General features: G+C 41.5%; 1 protein-coding gene across 1 annotated transcript in view; it reads left to right on the top strand.

Annotated features, from left to right (window-relative positions):
* The window catches only part of LOC111328603 (uncharacterized), a 115291-nt gene that overhangs the window by 49799 nt on the left and 41017 nt on the right, over positions 1-24475 (top strand). The window contains 26 exon segments of the mRNA XM_088729313.1: positions 343-894; positions 1194-1757; positions 2496-3044; positions 3263-3618; positions 4052-4238; positions 4534-5082; positions 6302-6853; positions 7328-7882; positions 8119-8679; positions 9020-9577; positions 10062-10613; positions 11242-11466; positions 11909-12244; positions 12901-13458; positions 13791-14345; positions 14484-15044; positions 15339-15899; positions 16586-17134; positions 17723-18381; positions 18734-19193; positions 19781-20067; positions 20694-20961; positions 21574-22131; positions 22240-22797; positions 23098-23652; positions 24015-24418. Coding sequence (XP_088585439.1) covers positions 343-894; positions 1194-1757; positions 2496-3044; positions 3263-3618; positions 4052-4238; positions 4534-5082; positions 6302-6853; positions 7328-7882; positions 8119-8679; positions 9020-9577; positions 10062-10613; positions 11242-11466; positions 11909-12244; positions 12901-13458; positions 13791-14345; positions 14484-15044; positions 15339-15899; positions 16586-17134; positions 17723-18381; positions 18734-19193; positions 19781-20067; positions 20694-20961; positions 21574-22131; positions 22240-22797; positions 23098-23652; positions 24015-24418 — 12629 coding nt within the window.

Raw genomic sequence — 24475 nt, 5'->3', positions numbered from 1 at the left:
GTTTTAGTACACTGAACGACTTGAACTCCGATTGCAGTACAACCATCTTTATTTATCCATCCATTTGACCAGCAATATACTCGTGAAGTGATTTTCTCGATCTTTTTTAATACAATAATTTTTGAATCTTATATCAATCTCAACTGTGCAGTCGAGATGTAGAACGCCAAGTATACTATATCGCAGCGAAATTAAAAAATTAAGCAGAAGTCACCTTCTGTCATATGATGTTTCTCCAAACGACACGTCATTGGATTGTCCTTTTAACGAATGAATGCATTGGCCTAGAATTCTACTGAAAGTGTTCTCTTGTCCACTGAAGTGTGTAATTTATTTTTTCAGAGGAGAAAGGTGAGGAACACGACTTTGTCATTGTGGTGTCTGTTGGTCTTAGAAACATACCATTCTTCAAGAAAATAGGCATAGAACTTTTGGACAGATATCCAATCAGCAAAACCGCCTACAGCTTCCTAACCTACAACTCGGTCATAAGAAGAGTCCATACTTTCCAGACGAAGTTTTCTTCCGATAGCCAGGTTAAAGCCGTCATGAAGAACCTACCTGCCAGATTGGGTTCCCGTGCCAGACTTGATGTGGCCCTTTTGGAAGCACAGAAATTGTTCGCAGAAGGATCTGGAAGCCGGCCCCACGCAAGGAAGGTTGTTGTTGTATACACTGACAGAGAACAAACCGGAAGTGACTTGGCAGCAGCAGCCAAAATCTCCAAGGAAATGGAACAAGAAGGAGTTCAGATTATAGTTGTTCTTTTGAGCATGAGCAATATTCCTCCAATTTGCGAAGTAGTCACTCCAAATAAGATTAGTGTCATTCCGACAAAACCAGAGGAAGGTCCTAAAGAGGGTGTGGACAAGATCGATGAAGTTCTAAAAGAAGGTATCTTAATTTTATTGATGCGGATCGGAGATTTGTGCTCTGGTAGTGTGAAAAATGTCTGTGTCAAAGGGAGAAATAGGGAGTCACATTTTTTATCAGTAGATTTTGTCTTGTTCTTAGGCAAGTGATCAACACTTTGTTATGGGAGAGTAGTTATCAGATTTATGATTTAACCAGAAAATGACAGAATCCACTTCTCATCGCCATTGTGTGGCGATGCAGAATGAATGAATAAATGAATGAGTATTCATTTTACTTCCAAATTAAGACGCCATCATTGGTACATATTTACATTTTAGGTCTGAAACCGACCCCAGAGATCGAACTATGCTTTGCCTTCAGTGCGACAGGCACAAAATCAGGCAGGACATCGCTGTTGATGAAAAATACAATTAACAAGATCATCGAAAAGTATGGTGCTGTCAAACTTCACTATTTGGCCGTCGTGTTTGGAACCCAGGCTCAACCTGTAATTAGTTTCCGAGATCAAAATCTAAGCGACAAAGAACTCATATCTCGCATCAGCCGTATTCGACTTCCTCCTGGAAGCCCTAGACTAGATGTTGCTTTGCGGGAAGCTAAGGAAGCCTTTGATCGGAGTCCTACGCGGCCCGGGGTAAAGCGAGTGCTAGTTGTGTTGATCGACAACAAGTCAGTTGGTGATGCAGACAACATGAAGAAGCTGCAAGCTGCAAGAGAGCTGTACGGAGGAGATGTGAGTACAATCATGGTTGCGATTGGCGAAGAAACAGATCTGAATGAGCTGGGAACAGTTATTCCTCGCAAAGAGGATCTCATTAAAGAGTCCATAGACGTTGATCCAGAAGAACTCGCAAAACAAATAATCGAGAAGACCTTTGGCGGTAAGTAGCTCCACCATTCTAATTTCTTTACTTAAGAATGGTAAAAAGTAATGACGAGACAGTGAAAGCGCTCTCTTCCCACCGCTGTGGCCAGCTTTCGACTCTTGAACCTGTAGCATCACATGGGTAGATGTTGAAAATACAGCGATCGAAAGGGAATGAATAAGACATGCTATAATATTGCACTAAATTGAATCAAACATTTTCAATTTTTTTGTCATGATTGAAGCACATAAGCTTTCTAAGTTTTTAGGCTGTTCCACGAGATATTCTCGTGTTAATTACCTCAGTTATAATTGATTTCCTTTATATCTGGGAGGATTTTATACTTTTAACTAGAAACTTAACTAGGGCCCAGTTGTTCGAATGTCGATTAGCGCTAAACTAGGGTTAAATTTCTTAATTTCTCTGTTCAAAGATCTTTTTGTGAAACGTATTTATTCTTTCTAGAACATTCAATAATCAAATTGCAGGCAAAAAGATTTAAACTGAATTTTCTTTTAAACCTTTTAAATTTCCCACTAACCTTGGGTTACCTTAACCAAGGCTTGAACAACCCGACCTTGGGGTTCGCTCTGAACTTCGATCGAATATGATTTATTTTCGGAGAGGGAACTGCACGTGCTTCATGACGTGCTCCATTGCTTGATTGAAAGTTTCTCCTCAAAATGGTTCAATTAGCTTGCATAGTTGACGATATCCGTCTTTTCGATATAACGCTATCGTTTACTTCAACAGTTGCGAAAGAAGAGCGTATTCCTGAAACGGATATTGTTTTTGCAATCACTGCAACCTCTTCAAGGTGGAACAACAACCTTCGACATACGAAGGACGCAATCACTTCTATTCTGGACACTTTCTCAATGGATCTGATACGGGTCGGTGTCATTATGTTCGGAGAGGAAGTTGAAACTTCCATTTCCATACAAAGTAACTTAAATAACTCGCTACAAACTGATGTTGACAGGCTGTTACCTGAGTTTGGAGTGCCAGACCTGAAAAGTGCACTCAGTGTGGCAAGGAATGTTTTTCAGACAAGCGGGAGAACAAACGCTCGCAAAGTTATAGTGGTGATATCTGACAGACGGTCTAGCAGCAGCCAAGAAGACATCGAAGCCGAGGTAGATCGTCTGACTGAAGAAAATATCGTGCTGATCAGTGTTGTAATTGGTAACGAAGCTGACCCTAAAGAACTAAAGAAGTTTACTCCTCACAAAGTGACGAAAACCACTCCAGATGAAAATCCGAAAGAACTGGGCAAGAAAATCATCATCTTAATACTGAAAGGTAAAAAGTACCGATTGAATATGTGGACTGAATCGTACAATATTGCCACTAAAATGAAAATTGTAGCTACAAATTTTGAAGTTTAGATTTTGTTTGTAGAAGTTAACTTTTACCGTTGTTAGGTGTGGTTGGAATTTAGTTGCAAGAAGAAACTGAAAAAGAATATTGCGGTATTGACCTGTACCCTCTACCATAACATGCTAATTATCTCCCAATAGAACCAGGTGTAGACCTTGCTTTTTCCGTCAGCGTTGACCGAGAGAACCTCAAACTTCTCAAGGACACGGTGCAGAAAGTGATCGACAACTACGACGTCGACAGAGTGCATTACGGTCTCATCACATTTGGTTCGTCCGCCACGATTAGGATCCGATTCACAGATCAGGTCAAGGACCCGGACGAGATAAAGAAGTCTTTCAGTGAAAATATGTTATCGACACGTAGTTCTCCGAATTTAGACGAGGCCCTAGCTAAGGCGGAAATACTGTTCCAAGATTCAAAGCGAGATCAGACGCAAAAGATACTAGTTCTTATAATGGATCGGTTATCACCGAGCGATCCTGTCATCGTACAGGTACATGGTACTTGGTTGTACTTGTTTGCTGTAGAGGTGCTCTTTGCTTTGGTTCTGTAGACTGATATTTGTTCTAAACTAGCGGTGCACAAATGTTTCCAATTTAACTGTGCTGAAATCGTGATTTATTCTTAAATCTGTTGAATGGAACATATTACAATTGAGGCTCAGTGATTCTAACTATGACCTGCCACTTTCGATTTCGTGATTAGATGCTTGTGACCGTATGAGCACACGTTTCTCGACTGTGACAACTACTTCTTATGGACTGTTTGTTTTGAGAAGCAATTTTACACCTAGCTTGACCGCAAACATTCCTTAGTTTCGTGTCGAAAGGTAAAGAAAAGGACGTGAGAGACGTCTTCGTTATCGACTGCTATTTCATGCGCGGGGTAGAGCACTCAAACATTTTATTTTATTTTAACCACCTTAGGCTAGAGCTAGAAGATTGGTGGACCAAGGGGTGACAGTAATCCCTGTTACTATTGGCGATGAAGTGAAGAAAGAACATGTCAAGCCCGTTACAGATGACGAAGATCGTACTGTGCCAGTCCAACCAACTGACAAACCAGAGGAAGTGACAGTGGTAATTGTCGTTCAAATAGATGAGGCTATAAAAAGTACGTATTGTGATGCATTTGAGTAATTTTATCGCTTGGCTTGTTCAGCAGTTGCTTCGTGTTATTCAAGTACCTATGTGTGTTGCTGGAACAAGGAATCCATAGTGAATGCTACGTTTTAGCATTACGTAAAGAGCGAAGACGGTTGTCAAATACATACCTCTTCGGGGAAATATCTTCAAAAATTTTCAACTTGAGAGAAGGAAACTCGTACACTTCTCAATTTCGTTTGCTTTAGTTAGCCGATAATGGGAACTCGTCAGGAAATGTAATTTATCTTTTACGTTTTACACAGGACCTGCACGATTAGTAGACGTCAACCTTGTGTTTGCCATCAGCGCCAGCTCCATGGATTCGGATAGAACCTTCCTACAGATGCAGGAGATCATGAAATCCGTTGTGGACAATTATCCCACCTCGAATATATTTTACAGTGTTTTGTCTTTCGGAGATCCTCCTCTCGTTCATTTGGACTTCACCGAACAACTTTCCATCGAGAATATCAAACGAACCATCGACTCCATTGGTCAGACAACAGGTTCAAACTCTCTCGATAAAGCTTTGGACAAAACAAGAGATCTTTTTAACGCTGCAGCCACCGAGAGGCCCGGTGCGAAAAATATTCTTGTTGTGATGGTAGACGGTAAATCTGACAGTGACTTGATCGATGTGAAGGTCTCTTCAAGACTCTTACGGGGCGATGGAGTGAAGGTGATGGTTGTTGGTGTCGGTAATGAGGTGGATCAAAAAGAAACAGGAAACATCACATATATTGTGATTCTTACCAATACAACGGATAGACCTGAGGGTGTGGCTACAGAGATTATAAAAAACATTGACAAAGGTAAGAAGTGAGCAGGTTTGGGGATAATTTTTTTCTTATTAATTAGTTTCCGTGAAAGAAAGATTTCAATGGTTAAGTCAAAGTGTATAAAAGTTATTCAACTATTCATTTGATGTATCTTTACACGTCATATTGTGAAAGCACTTTTGTTAACCCTATTCAAAAGGCGGTGTTATACAGTAAACACCCGCATATAAGAACACATGGATTAAGAACATCAGGCTGAAATTTTGCAAATAAAGCACCATTTTTTTAAGAACAAAATCAGCCTGGAAATATAAAATGTTCTTATAAAGTGGATAAGACATTAACATGCCCTTCATGTTAGATGTATTTTCTTGTTCTGTTCACTAGTTAACTAGTAATAAGGCTGATTTTCTTTTGCAGGCTAATCGTTACAATAATGTCATGATATTTATTAATTTTCTTTGCCATTAAATATGCTAATTTAATCTCAAGCATTTTTTTGCATTGTTACAGTTCTGAATTCCAACAACAAAATTTAAAAACAATTTAAGAACACCTTCAGGCTGATTTTTCACTAAGCACCCGATAAATAAGAACCTGATCAGCCTGACCTCCAAAATCATGTGTTCTTATATGTGGGTGTTTACTGTATTCGTCTGCGTTTAGTTTATAGAACTGTTAACGATCATAACTGTCTTTGGCAACTACAAGACATTTTTTTCTAAGATCCGAGCTACATATCATGATGGTGGGTACCTGAGACACAATTGAGATCTCACCCCCCTCCCAAAAAAAATTGCTATGGGCCAATCCACATTTTAATACGCCGAATGGAAAGGAATGAAACGACCTTTCTTAAAAACTTCGCACCTGCGATACGCTGAGAATTTTTCAAATGAAACTTTCAACCTCTTACAGGATTAAGATAAGATTAGATACGATGAATATATGAAGTTCATATATTTTGAATTGGGGTTATAGATACGTATGATGCACGATCCTCGCTATTGCATAAATAGCGCTCTCTACTGCTAGGATCGTGCATCATACGTAAGATAAGATTCAACACAAATATTGTGTTGACTCTTTTTTTTTCTCTTTTTTTTGTTCTCGTCACCATTTTTATTGTTTCACATCTTTTACACACTGCTCACCAATTTGCGTTTTCCTATGGACCTGCTGACTAGTCTTTTCATTGCAAATTATTATTACTAGAATCCTTGTGGGATGTTTTCATTCTTTTTTGTTTCAGATACTCGAGATATTCCCGCAATCGACCTTGCTTTTGCCTTGAGTGCTGCTGCTGTAGACGCCGATGATATCTTCGACAAGATGAAGCATGCAGTAGATACTATAATAAAGCTATATGGCATTGAAGAGATTCGGTACGCACTTGTGATATTTGGAGACAAAGCTACCACTGTCACTGATTTCGAAAATGACAGCGGGAAAGACGCACTTAGAACGATTGTGCAAAACGTCAGCCGGCCAACGGGTGAACCAGACTTGAAAAAAGCCTTGGAAGAAGTAGAAAAACTGTTCGAAAACTCTTCGCCCAGGCCTGGAAGCAGAAAAGTGTTGGTGGTTTTTATAGATAAGAAGTCAGCCAATAACCGTGATGACATCAAGGAGGCAGCTAAACCTCTGATGGAGAAGAATGTCACAATTATACCTGCGACTGTTGGGTCAAAGGTTAATGTCGATGAAATAGAAGTACTGGTTACCAACAAAGAGTACATCGCCGTCTGTCCAGTTCCTGATCCTGACACTTGGCCAACAATAATTATCGATAAAATTACACAAGGTGGGTCACGGAACAAAAGTTTAATCATAGAACTAAACGTTTGTGTTACTTAGTTTCCTGTCTTTCATTGTGCATCACATATTCTTATTTAACCAAAATGACTTTTGTCAGTCCTGTGAGAACTTTTTGCCCAGTTGTTCGCCTCTTGAGCTGTCCTAAACTAGTTTGCTAGCGATTTGAAACCAGACCCTGATTATGAAAGAAAACAATTTTAACTTTTGTCCTGGACTATAGAAAGATGTTTGTTTGTCACAAGTTTAACTTGTGTTATCAAAAAGTTTCGTACTTTGGAAAATCGTTATTTTCAATCTATGATCCATATCATAAAACTGTTTCGAGATTTCCAATGATACACTGAAATGTGTTACCTTGAGCCATAAATCATAAATTACATCGCAAACGTAGAGACTTTCTGTTGAAGCATAACCGGTACAACATTTTTAACTGCTTATTGGATAATTCTCTTTTTTGTAGAACTGCCAAAGATTCCTAAGCTCGACCTGGGATTTGCTATCAGCATTGGCTCCTCGTATGCAGATGCCAACTTGCAAAAGATCAAAGACACCATGAAATCAATAATAGATCGTTACGGAAAAAGTGATATTCGATACAGCTTCATTCTCTTTGGTGATGAGCCGTCTGAGAGAGTCAGCTTTGTGGAGAGCCAGCGTTTCCCTGTCGCTACTCTCAAGGATAGAGTTGACCGTTTCGTGCGAATCTCTGGTGCAGCCTTAGACAAAACCCTCGAGGAGGCCAAAGAGATCTTTCAGCGTACGGCGAGACCTGATGCTAAGAAAGTGTTGGTTGTTATCATGGACCAAACACAGTCAAGTGGAAAGGAAAGCACAAGAAGGAAGGCAAAAGAGCTACAGGTGTCTGGAGTAAAGGTTGTCCCAGTGGTGCTCGGTGAAGAAGGAAGCAAAGCGGAAATGGAAGAAATCACCCGACACAAAAATAACCTGGTGGAGATGGAAAAAGATGAGAATGAAGAGAAAGCCGCTGAGAAGATAATGTTCAAAGTACTGGAAGGTAACTTAAAATGTTCCAAGTTTGCCATTCGCCATCATTTTGACTTGCGTATTTGATTCAACCACATGTCAACTCTGACATTCTGACACTAAGTCCCTTTTCCTTCCCTACAAAGAAATTCTTTATCAGCCACACGTGCTATAAGGTAGGCTGATTGAAGGATACAACAATGGCTCGTTTGATTATTAATGTGATCACCTTTAATCCATTTTGTGCTTGTTATTTGTTTGTTCCAGATGTCACCGATGAGGAAGAGATGGTAGACATTGCATTTGCCCTTAGTGCAACAGCATTAAGCTCGGGCAATAACTTCAGGAAGATGAAATCTCTCGTAGATGAGATCATAAACAGCTATAGTCCTTTTGCAACTCGTTACAGTGTCATAAAATTTGGGAAGATCCCAGTGGTTGAACTCGATTTTGGAGACGTGAGTGATCTTGTGGAGTTGAGAGAAACCTTGCAGCAAATCACGAGGAATCAGCAGGGCGCTGACCTGGCCAGGGCTCTTCGAAAAGCTCGGCAGTTGTTCCAGACAGCGGCCACGAGTCGTCCTAATGCTAAAAAGGTCTTGGTGGTGGCCATGGACAAGGTATCAGATAGTGATGAGATCGCAGTGAAAGTAGCCGCTAGATCTTTGGCTCGAGAAGGTGTCCGAGTTATCGCTGTCACGTTTGGAAAAGAGGCAGATCCACAAGAGATTGAAAAGACAACTCTGAACAAGAACAATGTGATCCAAACTGACGATGATGATAGTTCCGAGGATATTGCCGCAGAAGTTGTAGAAAGGGCAAACAATGGTAAGAAAAAGGATTGCGTGAACATTTGGTGTTTAGGTAAAAACGAAATGTTTGATTTCAATCAATTCTGCTAGATCCATCAGTTAGTGTAGCACAGGAACACCAACCAACTTTAGAACGGTAACTTTCGCTGTATCTTCACCAACGATTGTTTATGAAATAGGATTGTGTCTTGAATTTATTGGATAGATCTATTGCACCGATTTGAAATGAAATCAACAGAGGGTAGAGGGGGTTCTAAATAGACCATTGTAAAGGAAAATTTAACCCCCCCCCCATAACGTAACTATACCTCCATTACATGGTGCCAAAATCTTTTTGTTTTCTTTATTTTTAACAGATTCTATGCCAATACCAATGGTAGACTTAGGATTTGCCATCAGTGCCACAGACACCGGAGCCGACCAGACATACGAAAATATGAAAAATGTGGTCAAGCATATTGTTAACTCATATGGGTTAGTTAGCATAAGATATGGAGTCATCCTGTTTGGCGACTCAGTGACAACATATATTCCTTTCTCGCGAACTTTTCCTGACGAGATGACATTGTTAGCATCCCTGGATTTGCCACAGAGACTCCGTGGAGAGCCTGACTTGCGGGAGGCCTTAGAGGAAGCAAAGACAATGTTTGACCAAGCGACCCCCCGACCTGGTGCTAGAAAAGTCCTCGCTGTCATCATCGATAACGAGTCTTCCAATAATAGCAGTGAAATTAAGGAAGCGGCAAAGGTCTTGAAAGATGACGACATTCAAGTCATACCTGTAGGTGTTGGGCCCAATGTCGATGACGAGGAACTTGAGATTATAACAGGAAACAAGAAAAACGTCATTAACACAGACAAGGATGCTGATTCGTCAAGCGTGGGTGAAGGAGTCATCATGATGATCCACGAGGGTGAGAATTCTGCTTAAGTATTGGTTTTACTTGGTCTTACCACAGAGTGTCTTCCATATCCTCTAACCACTCCTTCCGCGATTTTTCCTCTTTTCCCATTCCTTTGTATCGCCCTCCCAGCCTTTTGGTTCTTTCTTTTTCTCATTATCCTTCTCCTTTTCCAATTCCATCTTCTCTTTTTTTGTCCTGCTTCTTCTCTTATTTCTCCTTCTTATTTCTTTTCATCCTTGTCTTACTTCCTGTTACTTATACCTTACTTGTCTCCTCTTTGCATTTTTCTTCTCAGGTTCCTCTTTTTCGCTGCTTCTGTCCGTCGTTGTCCTGCTTCTCCTGTTCGTCTTACATCCTATTCATCTCCTTTCATTATACCCCTTTTTCCTTCTGTTCCTTTTCTTCCTTAATTTTCTTTATCCGCACCTTCTGGTCTCTTCACCTGCTCCTTTTGCCCTAACTCGACAACGAATGTCTGCTTTATTCCAAGTAGATCTACCCACCATTCCAGAAACAGACCTCCTATTTGCTCTTAGTGCTAACGCCGTAAAAGACAGAGACAACTTCCAGCAGATGAAAGATATCATCAAGGCCATGATTGATCAGTATGGGACATCCAGTCTTCGGTATGCTGTTTTAACATTCGGAAACAGACCGATTATAAGAATTTCCTACAATGCAGCTTCCTTGGACGATAAAGCCTTGATGAATTTAGTTGATGCGGCTCAAAAACCTTCAGGAGCTTTATTAGATAATGCTCTTGCAGAAGCCAAGAAATTCTTCGAAACGCAAGGCCGCCCTCATGCGAAGAAGGTGCTTGTGGTGATTTCTGATTTAAAGTCTAGCAGTTCTCTTAGAGACGTTCAGGCACAGGCCAAGTTCTTGGAAGAAGACGACATCAAAGTTATTCCAGTCGCCCTTGGAAAACAGGCCGACATGAAAGAACTCTCTGCAACCACACCCAACAAAGAGAACCTTGTAGATATCGACGAAGGCGATGATCCTGCTGAAACTGCCGAGGTTATTTTGCTGAAGATTGTGACAGGTACTCGCACTCTGTGTTTTTGGTAATTACCATCCTTAACACCTTGGGGTTGTAGTCGTAACAAACAAATTCTTCGTAAATCGCTACATCACCACTTACCCGTTGCGTCTACACGATATTGGAAATAGGACCGAGTGGCGTCTTATTCTGTTTGTAATTATGCAAGTGATCAAAGAAATCGCATGATTGTGACACCGATTTTTCAATCACGGGTATGACTACAGACACTGGACGACAGACAAATTTGAGAAACGAAATGTTCTAACTTATTCAGAAATAAAAGTTAACTGTTGAATTTTATTCACAAGGAAATAAACCAAATAGTCCGTCTATCAGCGCGCGCGCATGACGTGAGGGAAAGCGTTAACTGCTCTCTTAAGTGTTCCTATAATTTCTCAAAACGCCCTTCCGATAACCAATCACCTTCGAGAATTTTGTTACAGCCTTGAGTATCAAAGGGAATTATAAAGCAACCATTTGATTTTCTAGATAGACAAACGTACGCTCTTCAAGTATCACCTTGACAATTCGATCTGTTTTAAAGAATGCAAGTATGGTTCCTGTTGGAAACTCACTTCTAAAACTTACTGAACTATTATGGTGTTTTATATCCTTTAATTTCCTTTAGATGTTCCCAAGATACCGGAGATGAACTTAGTATTTGCCGTCAGCGCCAGAGCTGTGGATGACGTGACAAACTTTGCGAGGATGAAGGACATCATCCGGTCAATCGTGCAAAAGTTTGGCTCAAGTCGAATCCACTACAGTGTCATCACATATGGCGACCCACCAACCACTGTCCTGCCATTCGATCGTATGCTTCCTTCTGACGAGGATTTAAAACAGTTCATCAGTATGTGCTGCTAACAAGTTTGATACCCGTACTTTGTAAACGTAACATTTTATTACAAGGCTTTTAATTTGCAAAAAAAATTTAAACTGATATTACTTCAGGTCCAGTTAGACTTTGAAAGCGCCTTGTGTTGTCAACTGTTCCCGGGGTCTTGTTTAGGAGCTTTTTATATTTGTATGAGAGATCGTCTTTCATTGAGTGGCAAATTTAACACGAAATTTCGCTCTGTGTCAAAAGTTGCGCCATCTGCACGACCAATCCTAGTTCACTAACATCCCTTTTCGTCTTGTTGTACTGGGAAAAGTAACACTTGTAGTTATTGGTCGTTCATATAATAAATTGGTTAAGATACTGTATCTTGTGGTTGAAGTCTTGAGTTCTGGATCTCGAGGTAGCAGTTCTAATGTCATGGGTGAAATTCATTTCATTTTGATCATCGCAGAATCCATTTCCAAGAACAATCGTGGTGCAGCGTTGGTTGATGTGCTGCGGGAGGCCACCAAGCAGTTTGACGCTGCAGGTAAAGTCCGCCCTCATGCGAGGAAGGTTCTAGTTGTCATAGCAGACAAGGACTCCGAAAGCAGGGGAGAGGATCTCAAGAAGGAAGTTTTCAAGCTGCAGCCCGTGGGCATTAAGGTTATTGCTGTTGCTCTCGGGGAAGAGTCTGATAAGGATGAACTTGACATTTTGACGCCTGAAGAGGGTGGAGTCATCGAGGCTAACAACACTGACGGCGCCAAGAAAACCGCCCATGCCATCATGGAGAAGGCTCTGAAAGGTAAGTTGCAGTCGAGGTGGGAAAAAGAAAAGTTAATATCATTGTCAATGTATTAAGGAGCTTATTTGACGTGGCACACTTCATATTCACATACAGACATATATAGGTTAATTGACCCATAGGGGCTTTTCAGGGCCAACACCCACCCATCCCACCCAGGGGAGGACATCCACCACACAATAATCTCGTGTGTGGGAAATTAACGTCTCCTACCCCTAACCCTGCAGGAGACGGGGCCTACGGTTTATTCGTCCTTATCCGAGAAGACTAGAATATCTATTCATTTCTTGATTATAGAAAGATAGAAAATTCTCCTCACTTATTTTAAGACCATGAGTATTGGTCTGGCCAGGGCCGGACCAATACTCAAACTGAAACCACGTATTAAAGATTCCCAATATGTGGCTCGTACCCTAAATGGTAATAGTGCCCAAAATGGGCACAGGTTAGAATCTCGTCAAAGCCCGAATATTTCAAGCTCCTTTTCTGCAGTTTACTAGTTAAATCTCCTTATTTCACATAAGCGTTCGTTTCTGTTCACCTGAAAACACTGTCCTCTTCAGAAGCATTTGAATGATTTAATATGTAGTATTTGTGTGTTAGTTTCTTTTTCTTTTTTTTCACTACGTAGATGCGTTACCTTTTTGTCATTATAGATTATCCAGAAACACCCAACCTTGATGTCGTCTTTGCTATCAATACGGCGGGTACTGATAGAGTGAAGACTTTTGAGGTGATGAGAAATGCCCTGAAGAATATTATACAAATGTACGACCCAGATCGCGTACGGTATGGTGTAGTTATATATGGTGACTCCGCAAAGCTCGTTCTCGGACTCTCTGAGGATCGTCAAGATGTTGAAAAACTTACCAGGAATATTGACAAGATGTCGCAACCTTCTGGATTACCAAATCTCGAGAAACTGTTGCAAGAAGCAAAGAAGGTGTTTGAGCAGGATTCTAGCCGACCTAAAGCGACTAAAGTGCTGGTTGTAGTTACTGATGCTAAATCGTCATCAACGTCCGATGACATAAAGCAGGCTGCTAAACCGCTGGAGGAAGACGGAGTAACAATGGTTGCAGTAGCTGTAGGTGGCGAAGCACACAACAAACAGTTGGAGAAAATGATACCTGACAAGCAGACACCTTTGAGTGTTGAGAAAGATGAAGAACCGGATAAAATAGGAGAAAAAATCATGGAGAAGGTGTTGGAAGGTGGGTGTCACTTACTTATCTAAACCATGAATAACAGAAATTATTCCGTCAATTATATTTTTGATGAGGTTTAAAGAAATATTCAGATCAAAGCAAAATTTTGATTCAATTTTTGAATAAACTTTTATATGATATGGATCAAACCATGAGATAATTTTTTAGGATAGGAAAATATTTATGAGACGTAAATACACCTAAAAAATTAAAGAATTGGTTCGGGATGGAGAGGAGTGGCCCACGATAGCTACCTGAACCAATTTCAACTTCATTTTCCAAGAGGAACACATCATGGTATAGCTATTTCATAACTTTCTGTTTTTGTTTCTTTTCAGCCATCCCTCAGGTACGTGATCTAGATTTGTTGTTTGCCATAAGTGCCCGTGATGCCTTGGATTCAGTGGAACACTTCCGGAAAATGAAGGACATCATCGACTGGGTCATCACCAAATATGGCATCGGTAAAATCCAATACAGCTTCGTCGTGTTCGGAACTTCACCGGCTGTAAGAGTGACCTTTACGCGACCTGTGAACGACGAACAACTGAGAGGAATCCTACAACGAACTGAACGAAATCCAGGTGGTGCAAGCGTCATAAATACACTTAATCGAGCTCAAAGGATCTTCGATGCTTCTCCTCGACCAAATGCTAAGAGAGTGTTGGTTCTTGTGATGGACAAACGGTCTGACAATCGTCTCGATGACGTCAAATTGTCCGCTGAGTCTCTTTGGAGGGCTGGTGTCAAAGTGATCCCAGTAGCCTTTGGGCGAGAGGCTGCACCGGATGAAATCGAGGCTACAACGTCTGAGGAAGACAATTTGATTGACGTGAGAGACACCAGCGATACTGATCAAGTCGCTAAGGAGATCATGGAAAAGGTTTTGGAAGGTCAGTGATGTTTATGAGACTCAAACAGACTTTTATTGTATTGCTTTGTGTTAGTCTCTTTCTCGTCATGCAGGGATGGATTTATTCACTTGCAATCGTTATCATGGCTTTTTATTCTTGACCTTTTCTATTCTGCAGATTTCAATGTTCCGAAAATGGACATAGCGTTTGCCATCAGCGCCACAGCCCTCCAGTCAGATGCCAACTTCATGAAAATGAAAGACACAGTGAGGGAATTTGTGGATAGATTTGGTGTCCATGGTAGGGTGCATTACGCTGTGATGACATTCGGAGATCCCCCTACAAAGGATTTGCAATTTAGCCACAAAATGACAAGTTCAAGCACTCTTAAGGAGTTGATTGATGGAATCGGTAAGCCATCCAGGGAAGCTGCATTAGATGAAGCTCTTAGTGTGGCTAAGTTGTTGTTCAGCCCAGGTGAAGGTGGAAGGGAGGATGCAGAGAAGATTCTGATAGTCATGAACGACAGGGAGTCAGACAGCAGCAATAAAGGGGTCGTGAAGTCTTCCAGACAGCTGAAGACTGCAGGAATCCGTGTCATTGCAGTTCCACTTGGTGACGAGGACAACTTAAATGAAGTGGAGGTGATTGTGTCCATCAGTGAAGATATTATCAAGCCGAGGACAACAGACAAACCCAGGCACATCTCAAATAAGATTGTCCGAAACATTCTAAACGGTTAGTTGCACCTATATTTATAGTCCTTGTAGACCCCACATTTACTTTTCTGCCCAAACAGTAATAAAGGCGCTTGTCGCCAAATTTATGGCCTATCTTCTCAGCGAGTTCTCCGTGAGTTAGTTGACAGAACATTCGGCCCCGGGATTTGGACGTTTTGAGGAACTCAGGATTTTCCTGTGCTCGGGAAAAATATTCGCCATCTCTGTTTATTAGTATTTATTGTACATATTTGATGACAGTATGCTTTCCTGAAGTCACCGTCTCTCTTTCTTGTGTTATTGGATCTTTTAGATGAACTTCGAACTCCCAAAATCGATTTAGGATTTGTTATTAGTGCCTATGCTGCATCAGCCACGGACACTTTCCAGCGTATGAAGGAGACTATTAACGCCATTGTTGACGAGTATGGGGTCACTGGTAGAATCCGCTACGGTCTTGTAACGTTTGGCCGAGACGCCACTCGCAAACTGAGCTTTAGCCGAGAGCTTTCTGACATCAACTCTTTAAAAGATATGATAGAGAATACCGCTCGTTCTTTTGGAGATCCTAACTTACAAAAGGCTTTAGAGGAGGCGAGGAAATTGTTCGAGACTGAACCAAAACGTCCTGATGCCCTGAAAGTTATTGTTGTCATAACTGATAAGAAATCCACGAGTCGTCCCGAAGATGTGAAACAGGCGTTCATTCCGCTAGCGGAGGAAGGTGTTAAAATTATCCCCGTAGCGGTTGGTGTATCAGCAGACCCCAAAGAACTGGAAAGAGTTACATCCAATCGCGGTTACGTCATCAAGACAGAGAGGGAATTAGATCCAGACGTAACTGCGGAACAGATAATGGAGATGGTTTTGAAAGGTATTTCAAATTTTAATAAAGGGTTTGAATCTAGGAGTCATGCTCGAAGGGGGACGTTATGCAGCGGCTGTGAGTAATTCTAGCTAAGAAGGTTGTTGTCGACAGTGACTGACGTTTAGACATCAGGCCCCAGTTGAGGTGATTCTCATCTCGGCGTGTCATTTGCACTTCCTCTCCTACTCTGCTATTTAAATTTGTCCCCTGCTTGAACAGCCAGATCTCTGTCCATATAAATATTGCTGTTCTCATTACCTGCAAAATCGTTGAACTCCACGATGCAGAAGCGATGACGAAGTAAGAAAAAGTCGTTAAGTATTTCACTTTCCTGTCTAAATGAGTGGAATGTTTGGTGTGATTAATATTTTGTTCAAGAGACCGTTAAGGAAATTGAATAGAGCATATTTCATGGCCACGAGGAGATTCCGAATGTCTCTTCGAGTCAAGGGAAATTTCGTATCCTCAAGCGGCCATGTAATATTCTATTTATTACATAAACATCAGTGAAAAACCAAACCATTTCACCTTTGCTGCGAACGGCGCGATTTATAATATAACCGTAGTAACAGTGTTATTTGCACGTGTGAAGATAGCAAATTTTCGCGCGAGAGCTCAAGTGGTATTTTATTGGTGTTTATATGATAAATGGAATGCATCCCTAATGTATGTTTTTACCTTATTAACTGAAGATTTGCCAGCTGTGCCTCAAGTGGACCTTGTACTCGCCATCAGCACCATCTCATCAAATGCTAATTCCAATCTCGCTAAAATCAAAGGAGTGGTCCAGGAGCTGATTGATGCGTACGGTGTTCAGAGGGTCTACTACAGCGTCATACTGTTTGGTCGAGTTCCTAGCATAAGAATACGGTTTACACAACAGTTGGATGAAGCTGCCTTGAAGTCAGCCATACAGGGCCTGCAAAGACCTAGTGGAAGCTCATCGCTTTCCGCTGCGCTAGAGACGGCCAGAGGCGTGTTTCGGGACGGCCGTCCAGACTCCAAGAAGGTTCTATTGCTAGTAATGGATGCAAAATCGGGGAGCAGTATGGGCGACGTGAAAGAGACAGCCAGTAAATTGGAAGAGAATGGTATCAAGGTCATTCCACTGATGTTCGGAGGTCAGGCAGATCCAGATGAAACCTCAGCCACCACCACGAACAAGCAGAATGTTGTAAAAGCAAATGAAACCAGTGATACAAAAGCTATTGCCGAGGAGATAACGCAGAAAGTTACAGACAGTGAGTAAAAGAATAACAATTGTTTTTATCGGTACGACAAAATTGCGAAAGCTGGGGAGGGACATCAGGCCAGATCCAGTCAGTCTGAAGTCTGAAATCCCTTTTGGGCTTTCGTAAAGTGCATAAAAAAGCGCTTGTATACATTTGTCGACAATTCTTGACCTTTTCAGGAACTGTCAAAGGACATTTTTACCGGAATTGGCAGTGATGTTTCGATCTGACTGGCCAATTTGCCGTCGTCGATAAGAGTTCAGGCAACGCATCAAAATTTAATGTGGACTCACTCGGCTACGCCTCAACATTTTGACCACCGTGAGGACAAAGGTCTTGACGTTGTCAAGAGTACAGAACACGCTTAACCACTGTTAATTTTTTAAATGTCGAGACTTGTGACTTAAAGCAAAAACTATTCAAGTTTAAATATACGTCAAGTTTACACTAGAGTAAGGTCAGGTTGACTCTTACAGCTGAGCTTTGTATTTAGTTCAATACAAATAATGGCAGTACCATGTATTTTGATTTGTTTTTCACGAGGACTTAACTCTTCATATCTGAAAAGTACCTAATGTTTCCGCTGCTTTTCTCTAGGTGAGCCAGATATTCCACTTGTTGATATGGGATTTGCTATCAGTGCAACAGCAACAAATTCCAGAGAACATTTCCAGAAAGTGCAAGAAGTCATCAAAACCTTCGTTGAGAAGTACGGTTCTCAGAGGATCGCTTACAGTGTTCTGACATTTGGATCGACCCCAACCATTCGTGTCAGCTTTAATGATGCAGCAAGGGGAGACAAGGTCTTGATGAGCACCATAGACAACATACCACAAAACGTAGCAAGGGCGTCTCTTGATAAAGCCCTGCACGGAGCGAAAGAGCTTTTCAAGGATTCCAATGGTGCCCGAAAGAATGCTATGAAAGTCTTAGTGGTCATCACAGACGAGAAGTCAGATAGTCTGGAACAGGAAGTGAAGAAAGCAGCACAAAGACTCGACGAAAACGGCATCCGCGTTATTGGCATTGCACTTGGAGATGGAAGCGATGGAGAGCTGGAGAGGATTACTGATGTTGAGGGTGACGTGGTCAACACAACCGATTCGACCTCACCCGAGAAAATTGTGGAGAAACTAGTAGAGCGAGTCTTAAACAGTAAGTTCCTTAGTAAGGATATTCGGAGTTTGAGTGACCTATCAGAGCGCTCCTTCAGTGCTATCCACTCTTTTAGTTTATACTTGTAAGACTTACTGCACGTCTCAACGTTTGGACTGCTGGTCTTCATGAGAATACATTGTCGACTAGTTAGACATCACCGTATGAAGGTTGATGCTCTTCTGTAATTGGGTGGTTTTCAGTAGCTTTGATTGGAGTATTTGTCCAAATTAACCAGTCACAAAGACAGGACCTGCCCAACTTCTCCACGAATAATAACCACAGACACATGCTTCATAATTTTGTGTCAAAACTTGACGTTTTTTTTCTATCTGTGAAGTTATTGGTTCTTCTTTCGCACAATCAAGTCCTCTTGCGTACACTTAAAGGAATAGATGAAATCTTCTTGAGTGCAAACTGAAATTAGCTGAATCACTTCGATGTTTTTAGAAGTAGTTTTTTTCAGATTTGAATTACCAAACATTTCCCTGACTTCTCTCGATTTCATCACGAAAATTGACTTTTGAATAACACGACATGAGTATTTCTTGTATTCTCTCTCAGATAAAAACGTATTTTGACTCCATCTCACGTCCTTCTGGCGAACCCGACCTCGAGCGAGCTTTATCAGAAGCCAGGAAATTATTCGACCAGGCTTCGCCCCGCCCGAATGCCAAGAAGGTGTTAGTGGTCATCATGGACAAGAAATCTTCTAATAATTATGAGAAGATTGAAGTCGCCCTCAAGCCTCTTAAGGAAGATGACATCAAAGTTGTGCCGGTTGCCGTCGGTACTGATGCCAGTTTAAATGAACTGAAGAACATTACGTCCGCTGAGGGATATGTGGTGACAGCAGAGAAGACCACAGATCCTGTGAAGCTTGCAGAGAAGATCATGACCAAAGTGACCATGGGTAAATGATTATTAATCACGTGCAATGTGAATGGCATGGAATCCAAGATATGACGTACTCTACCACTTCCTATCTCTTCACTTTAGGAAAAATATCTTCAAATTCACCTTTTTTCTTGAATAGGAAAAACCTCGAATTTGTAAAAGTTCTCCTGGCTAGCTAGTTTTACTTTAATAACAATTATAACACACTTCTTTGCATCATTTGGGATAAAGTTACAAACCACAGTTAATTTTGCTGCGTGAACAAGGAGCCGATTCTTCCTAACTACTGTTAAAACGTGGCCTTCTCTCCCAAGCCTCACGTGGCCTTCTCTCCCAAGCCTCACGTGGCCTTCTCTCCCAAGCCTCAACATAATCGAGGCTGATGTGGATGGAAGACTAAGAAACGTGCAACCTGATGTGTAGGGGGAAGGGAGTTGGTGGGTGAGTAGGACGAGATCGCGAATGACCTTGCTGAGGCTTCTGGGGCCATCTTGCTTCATCTCACAAAGTGGATGCGTTAACAGCAGAAAAGTGTGAACCATCAATGCACTACGTCTATCCGTTTACAAAACTAACAAAAGATGTTTCTTTTTTTTTTCTTAGAAATATTGGACGTACCTGAGACTGACATTATTTTTGCAATCAGCGCCACTGCACAGGTGGATTACATAGAAAACTTCCGTCAGATGAAAGAGATCATCATTGCCATGATTGACAAGTACGGCAGAGGAGACCTTAAGTACTCGGTCATAGTCTACGGAGATATACCGCGGCCCGAACTTCGCTTAAGCAACATCTTTGACTCGGACGAAAACTTAATGAGTTTTATCCGTTTAATTCGTAATAGTCGTGGAGCATCACTTTCTAAAGCCCTAACACTCACGAACCAGGTAGAGTAGAGAAGACATTATATTTTTATGTGACTTGTTTGCCTTTTAGTCAAACAATGAAAGTTAGTACACTACAATCAAACTAGAAAGAGCAATTTTTGGTTGAGTTTCGTAAGTAGTTTGCCATTGTCTGGGTTTGCGACTGGCCTAGGAAACTTGCGTTACCCTATCATTTTGTCGGACACAATTTACAGCCGTTCTGAGTTTGCGCAGGAGATTCTGTTGAATTACGTGTCGCAAAGCATCACGGGGCTGTTTTGGAAGTGCAATAATATCCTTTCTCATTGGCTCGCTGTATTTTAATCTTGGTTTTGATTTGTTGGGGTGATTAGTTTTGGTTTGGTCTTAAAAAATTTACAAAGAATCTATCTGTTGAGGGTAACGTCAGATTATGTAAATTCCGCGAAAACGGTCAGAAATGTCACTGAACCACCCTAAGATTGGAAGTTTTCGATCTTTGAAGGGTGAGTATGGGACTTTGAAAGGGACCTAGAAAATATAAGATTAAATTATTTGGAGCCCAGATCGGTTTTTTTGTATTTTGGTTTCTTCTATCGAGTCTTTCGCGATGAATCATTGTAGCTGAAAGTCTGTCACACAGTAACTTATTTTGTTCCTCTCTGAAGGAGTTCGTTTCATTGGGACGTTCAAACGCCAGAAAGATTTTGGTTGTAATCACAGACAAGAGATCCACGAGTGATATCAGTGACGTCAGTAAAGAAGCCAGAATCCTGGAGCAGGAAGACGTCAGAGTTATACCAGTGGCACTTGGAAACGAGGCCAACGAAAACGAGTTGCAGAAGATCACGCCGTGGTTGGATGATTTAATAGAGACTGATAAGGATAGCAATCCATACAAGGTGGCAAAGGTGATTCTGAAGATTGGGTTGAAAGGTTGGTGGAATGTCATTTTTACATTCGGTGATTTGCATCCGGAGTAACGGTCTGACGTGCAGGTTCTCATAAATTGTAGCAAATAACGTAATTTTACCATCGATTTATACCACAAATGACATTTCTGGTGAGAAAAAAACTGTTATTAGACGGTGAACTAGTAATGCGTCAGAGCTATCACCTGCATCCGTTGCAACGACCAGGCGCAACAAAAATCGATCGCATCTGTTTATCTTTTTGTTAATCAACGTTCGTAAGACATTTGTTTCTTGTTGAGCAATGTTAAATGTATAGACGTCAGGTTGTGGAGTGTTAACCCCTCGACCCCTAAGAGTGACCAGCATCTAAATTCTCCTTACATTATCACCCCTGAGTCACACATTATATTTTCCTTGTCAACGCGTTAGGAAATGTTTAGAGAACAGTATGGAGAATATGCTTACTGATGTTAGGTGGTGAAGGGTTAAATTAACATTTAATGATCTCCCCAATTCATAAGAAGTCCAATGTTTGTGGAATGTTTGTAGAAAACTCATTTTATTTCACATTTTGTAGTTATCAATCAACTTTCGTGCTTCGTTTCGAGCTCTTACTGTTTTCTTTTATCTGCAGACAAGCCAAAACTTCCAGAATTGGATCTAGCCTTCGCTATTAGCGCTACAGCTCTAAAAGCCGGTGACAACCTCAAGAAAACGAACGAAATAATCAAGGATATTGTCAGCAAGTATGGAATCAATAAAATGCACTACAGTCTGGGTACATTTGGAAGCACACTGAAAGTCATTATCAAGTTCAGCCGACAGGTAAACAGCAATGCTCAGTTCATGGGCCTGGTGGACACTGTCCGCGAAGTTCCAGGAAGCTCTGACTTGGCTAAAGCTCTGGAAGAGTCCCCAGCCATGTTCACAGAGGAGAATGGAGGGCGACCGAATGCCAAAAAGATTTTAGTCGTGATTATTGATAACAAGTCAGACAGTTCTAGTGATGACACTGAAGATGCCGCGGCTGTGGCGAGGGAAGCTGGCATCCGAGTGATCCCAGTTGGGCTTGATAGAGCGGACAAAGGGGAGCTGGAGAAGACGACAGCTGTAGAGGAGGATGTGCTAACACCATCAGACAGCGACTCGGCTCAAAACATTGCGAAGGATATTATAAGAAGGGCACTGAATGGTAAGAAAACCGTGTGATCTCTGTTGACGGAGTGCCACGTGTAAGGTTGTAGTGGGAATCCAGTTACTTAGAGTCCAAGTTCATTGTTATATTTTTCTTATCTTTCAGAGACAGCATCGGTTCCTCTTTTAGATTTGGGCTTTGCAATCAGCGCTTCAGCCCAGGATGCAGAAAAAACGTTTACTCTGATGAAAGAAGCCATAGACTCCATCGCAACACGTTACGAGGCCAGCAAAATACGCTATGCTCTACTCACCTTCGGCAGCACAGTCAATAAAGAGGTGAGTTTCACTAAAGATTCGCCCAACCCAGAAGAACTACGAAAGGCTTTAGAAGGGGCCAGTAACCTGAGTGGTGCACCAGACTTGAAGAAGGCTCTCGAGGAGGCAAAGATGATGTTTAAACAGGCTACCCCTCGACCCGGAGCTAAGAAGGTTCTCATAGTAATAATGGATAAAAAGTCAGCCAGTGATTCCGGTGATGTCAAGAAGGCAGCTAAGCTGTTAGAAGATGTGAATGTCAAAGTGGTCCCTGTTGCAGTGGGTTCCGAAGTCAGTCTATCTGAACTTGAAAAAACAACAACTAATAAGAAATTCATCGTCATTGCTGGAAAAGATGAAGATCCAGAGAGACTTGGAGAAGAAATAATCAGAAAAGCTATAAAGAGTGAGTGTTTTGTTGGCCTAAACGCGTGTTACTTGGCTAAGGCTTCTATGTTGTATGCGTCTTCTCTTGCTAATATTTAGAATTACTGACTGATGTTTCCTAGCTGTAGTAGCTGTTGGGATTGTTTATGCGCTTGAGTCTTTGTTGCGACCTGTTGACAACCCCAGGATGAATTCTATTGTACGTAAAACTTAAACTAATCTTTAAAAGTGTTGTCACTATCTACGTATAAAGTGGAACACATTGAAAGTATCTTTCCGGGTGAATATTAAAACGGATGCCATCTTTGATTTCTAACAGATCTTCCAGCGGTCCCGATGGTTAACCTGATCTTCGCGATCAGCGGTCTCTCCTCTAATGCAAACGAGAAGTTCCAAAAGATGAAAGACCTCATCAAAACGATGGTGGATGAATATGGCAAGGAAAGGATTCACTACAGTCTAATTGTGTTTGGAAACGAACCTTCAGTTGAGCTGAGATTCTCCAGGACCTTCGATAGTGATGCTGAACTTAAAGCACATCTTGATCTTAAGGCTAGAGCCACGGACGGAGCTGCTTTGGATAAGGCCCTGAAGAAAGCTGCTGAGTTGTTTGGGGAATATGACCGGGAGGGCGCTAAGAACGTACTGGTGGTGATAATGGACAAGAGGTCTACCAGTAACAGGAAGGACGTGCAGAGCATGGCTATTCCATTGTGGGAGGGCGACGTCGAGGTGATTCCAATTGCGTTTGGTAGTCAGGCTGATAAGGGGGAGCTGGAGTTGATTACGCTTCACAAGGAAAACTTGATATTAGCATATATAACGAACAAGACGGTGAACGTTGCTCAGAGAATCATGGACAAAATGATGAAAGGTAAAGTAACGAAATCAAAGCGGTTGATTTGTCATCTTAGGAAAATGCAATAATGTTACTGTTAATGAAAATCACGTTCGTAGCTGCTGATGAGTTTAATCAGCTTTGATACATCAGGGTTGCTGCCAGAAGAGGCGTTTTCTTTGGAGTCAAACCTCTCGCGGCTTTGTCACTCAACTCAAAGGTTTTTGTTTTAATTCAAAGCGCTAAAAATCCGCCAGCTAAGTAGAGTAAACTCAGGGCCACACCCCTCACTGCAAATCAGCCGTTAAAATCCGCAACTTCGTCTTCCAACAGCTAGACACATTTTTCCCTTTTTTACTGCACACATTGATTGACGCTATTATTTGGTGTTTTCTTAGCTATTCCGATGGTAGACTTGGCCTTTGCCATCAGTTCCAATGCCGCTGGAAAAGAGGAAACGTTTCAGAAAATCAAAGACGCCATTGACTTTATCATCACCTACTACGGCAACGATCGCATTCGTTATGCAGTCGTCACATTCGGTTTATCCTCCTACGAGGACGTCGAGTTCCAAGATGGTCGGACTATGGATGAACTCAAACAATTAATCGAGCGTCTTCCTCGTGCTATTGGTGTACCAAATCTGAAAGAGGCGCTGGAGACAGCAAAAGGAGTGTTTGATCAGGCATTAGACAGACCAAGGGCCAAAAAGTTCTTGGTGGTGGTCATGGACTCCAATTCAGGTAACCAGCCAGGAGAGATCCAACAAGCTTCAGAAGCTATAGAAGAGGATGAAATCAAGGTGGGTCAGCTTGGTTTGTAAATTTTGAAATTATGTGCTGGTACGAATTAATTTAAG

Source organism: Stylophora pistillata, chromosome 8, assembly GCF_964205215.1.
Source record: "Stylophora pistillata chromosome 8, jaStyPist1.2, whole genome shotgun sequence".
NCBI lineage: Eukaryota > Metazoa > Cnidaria > Anthozoa > Scleractinia > Pocilloporidae > Stylophora > Stylophora pistillata.
This window is presented reverse-complemented; position numbering and strand designations above follow the sequence as displayed.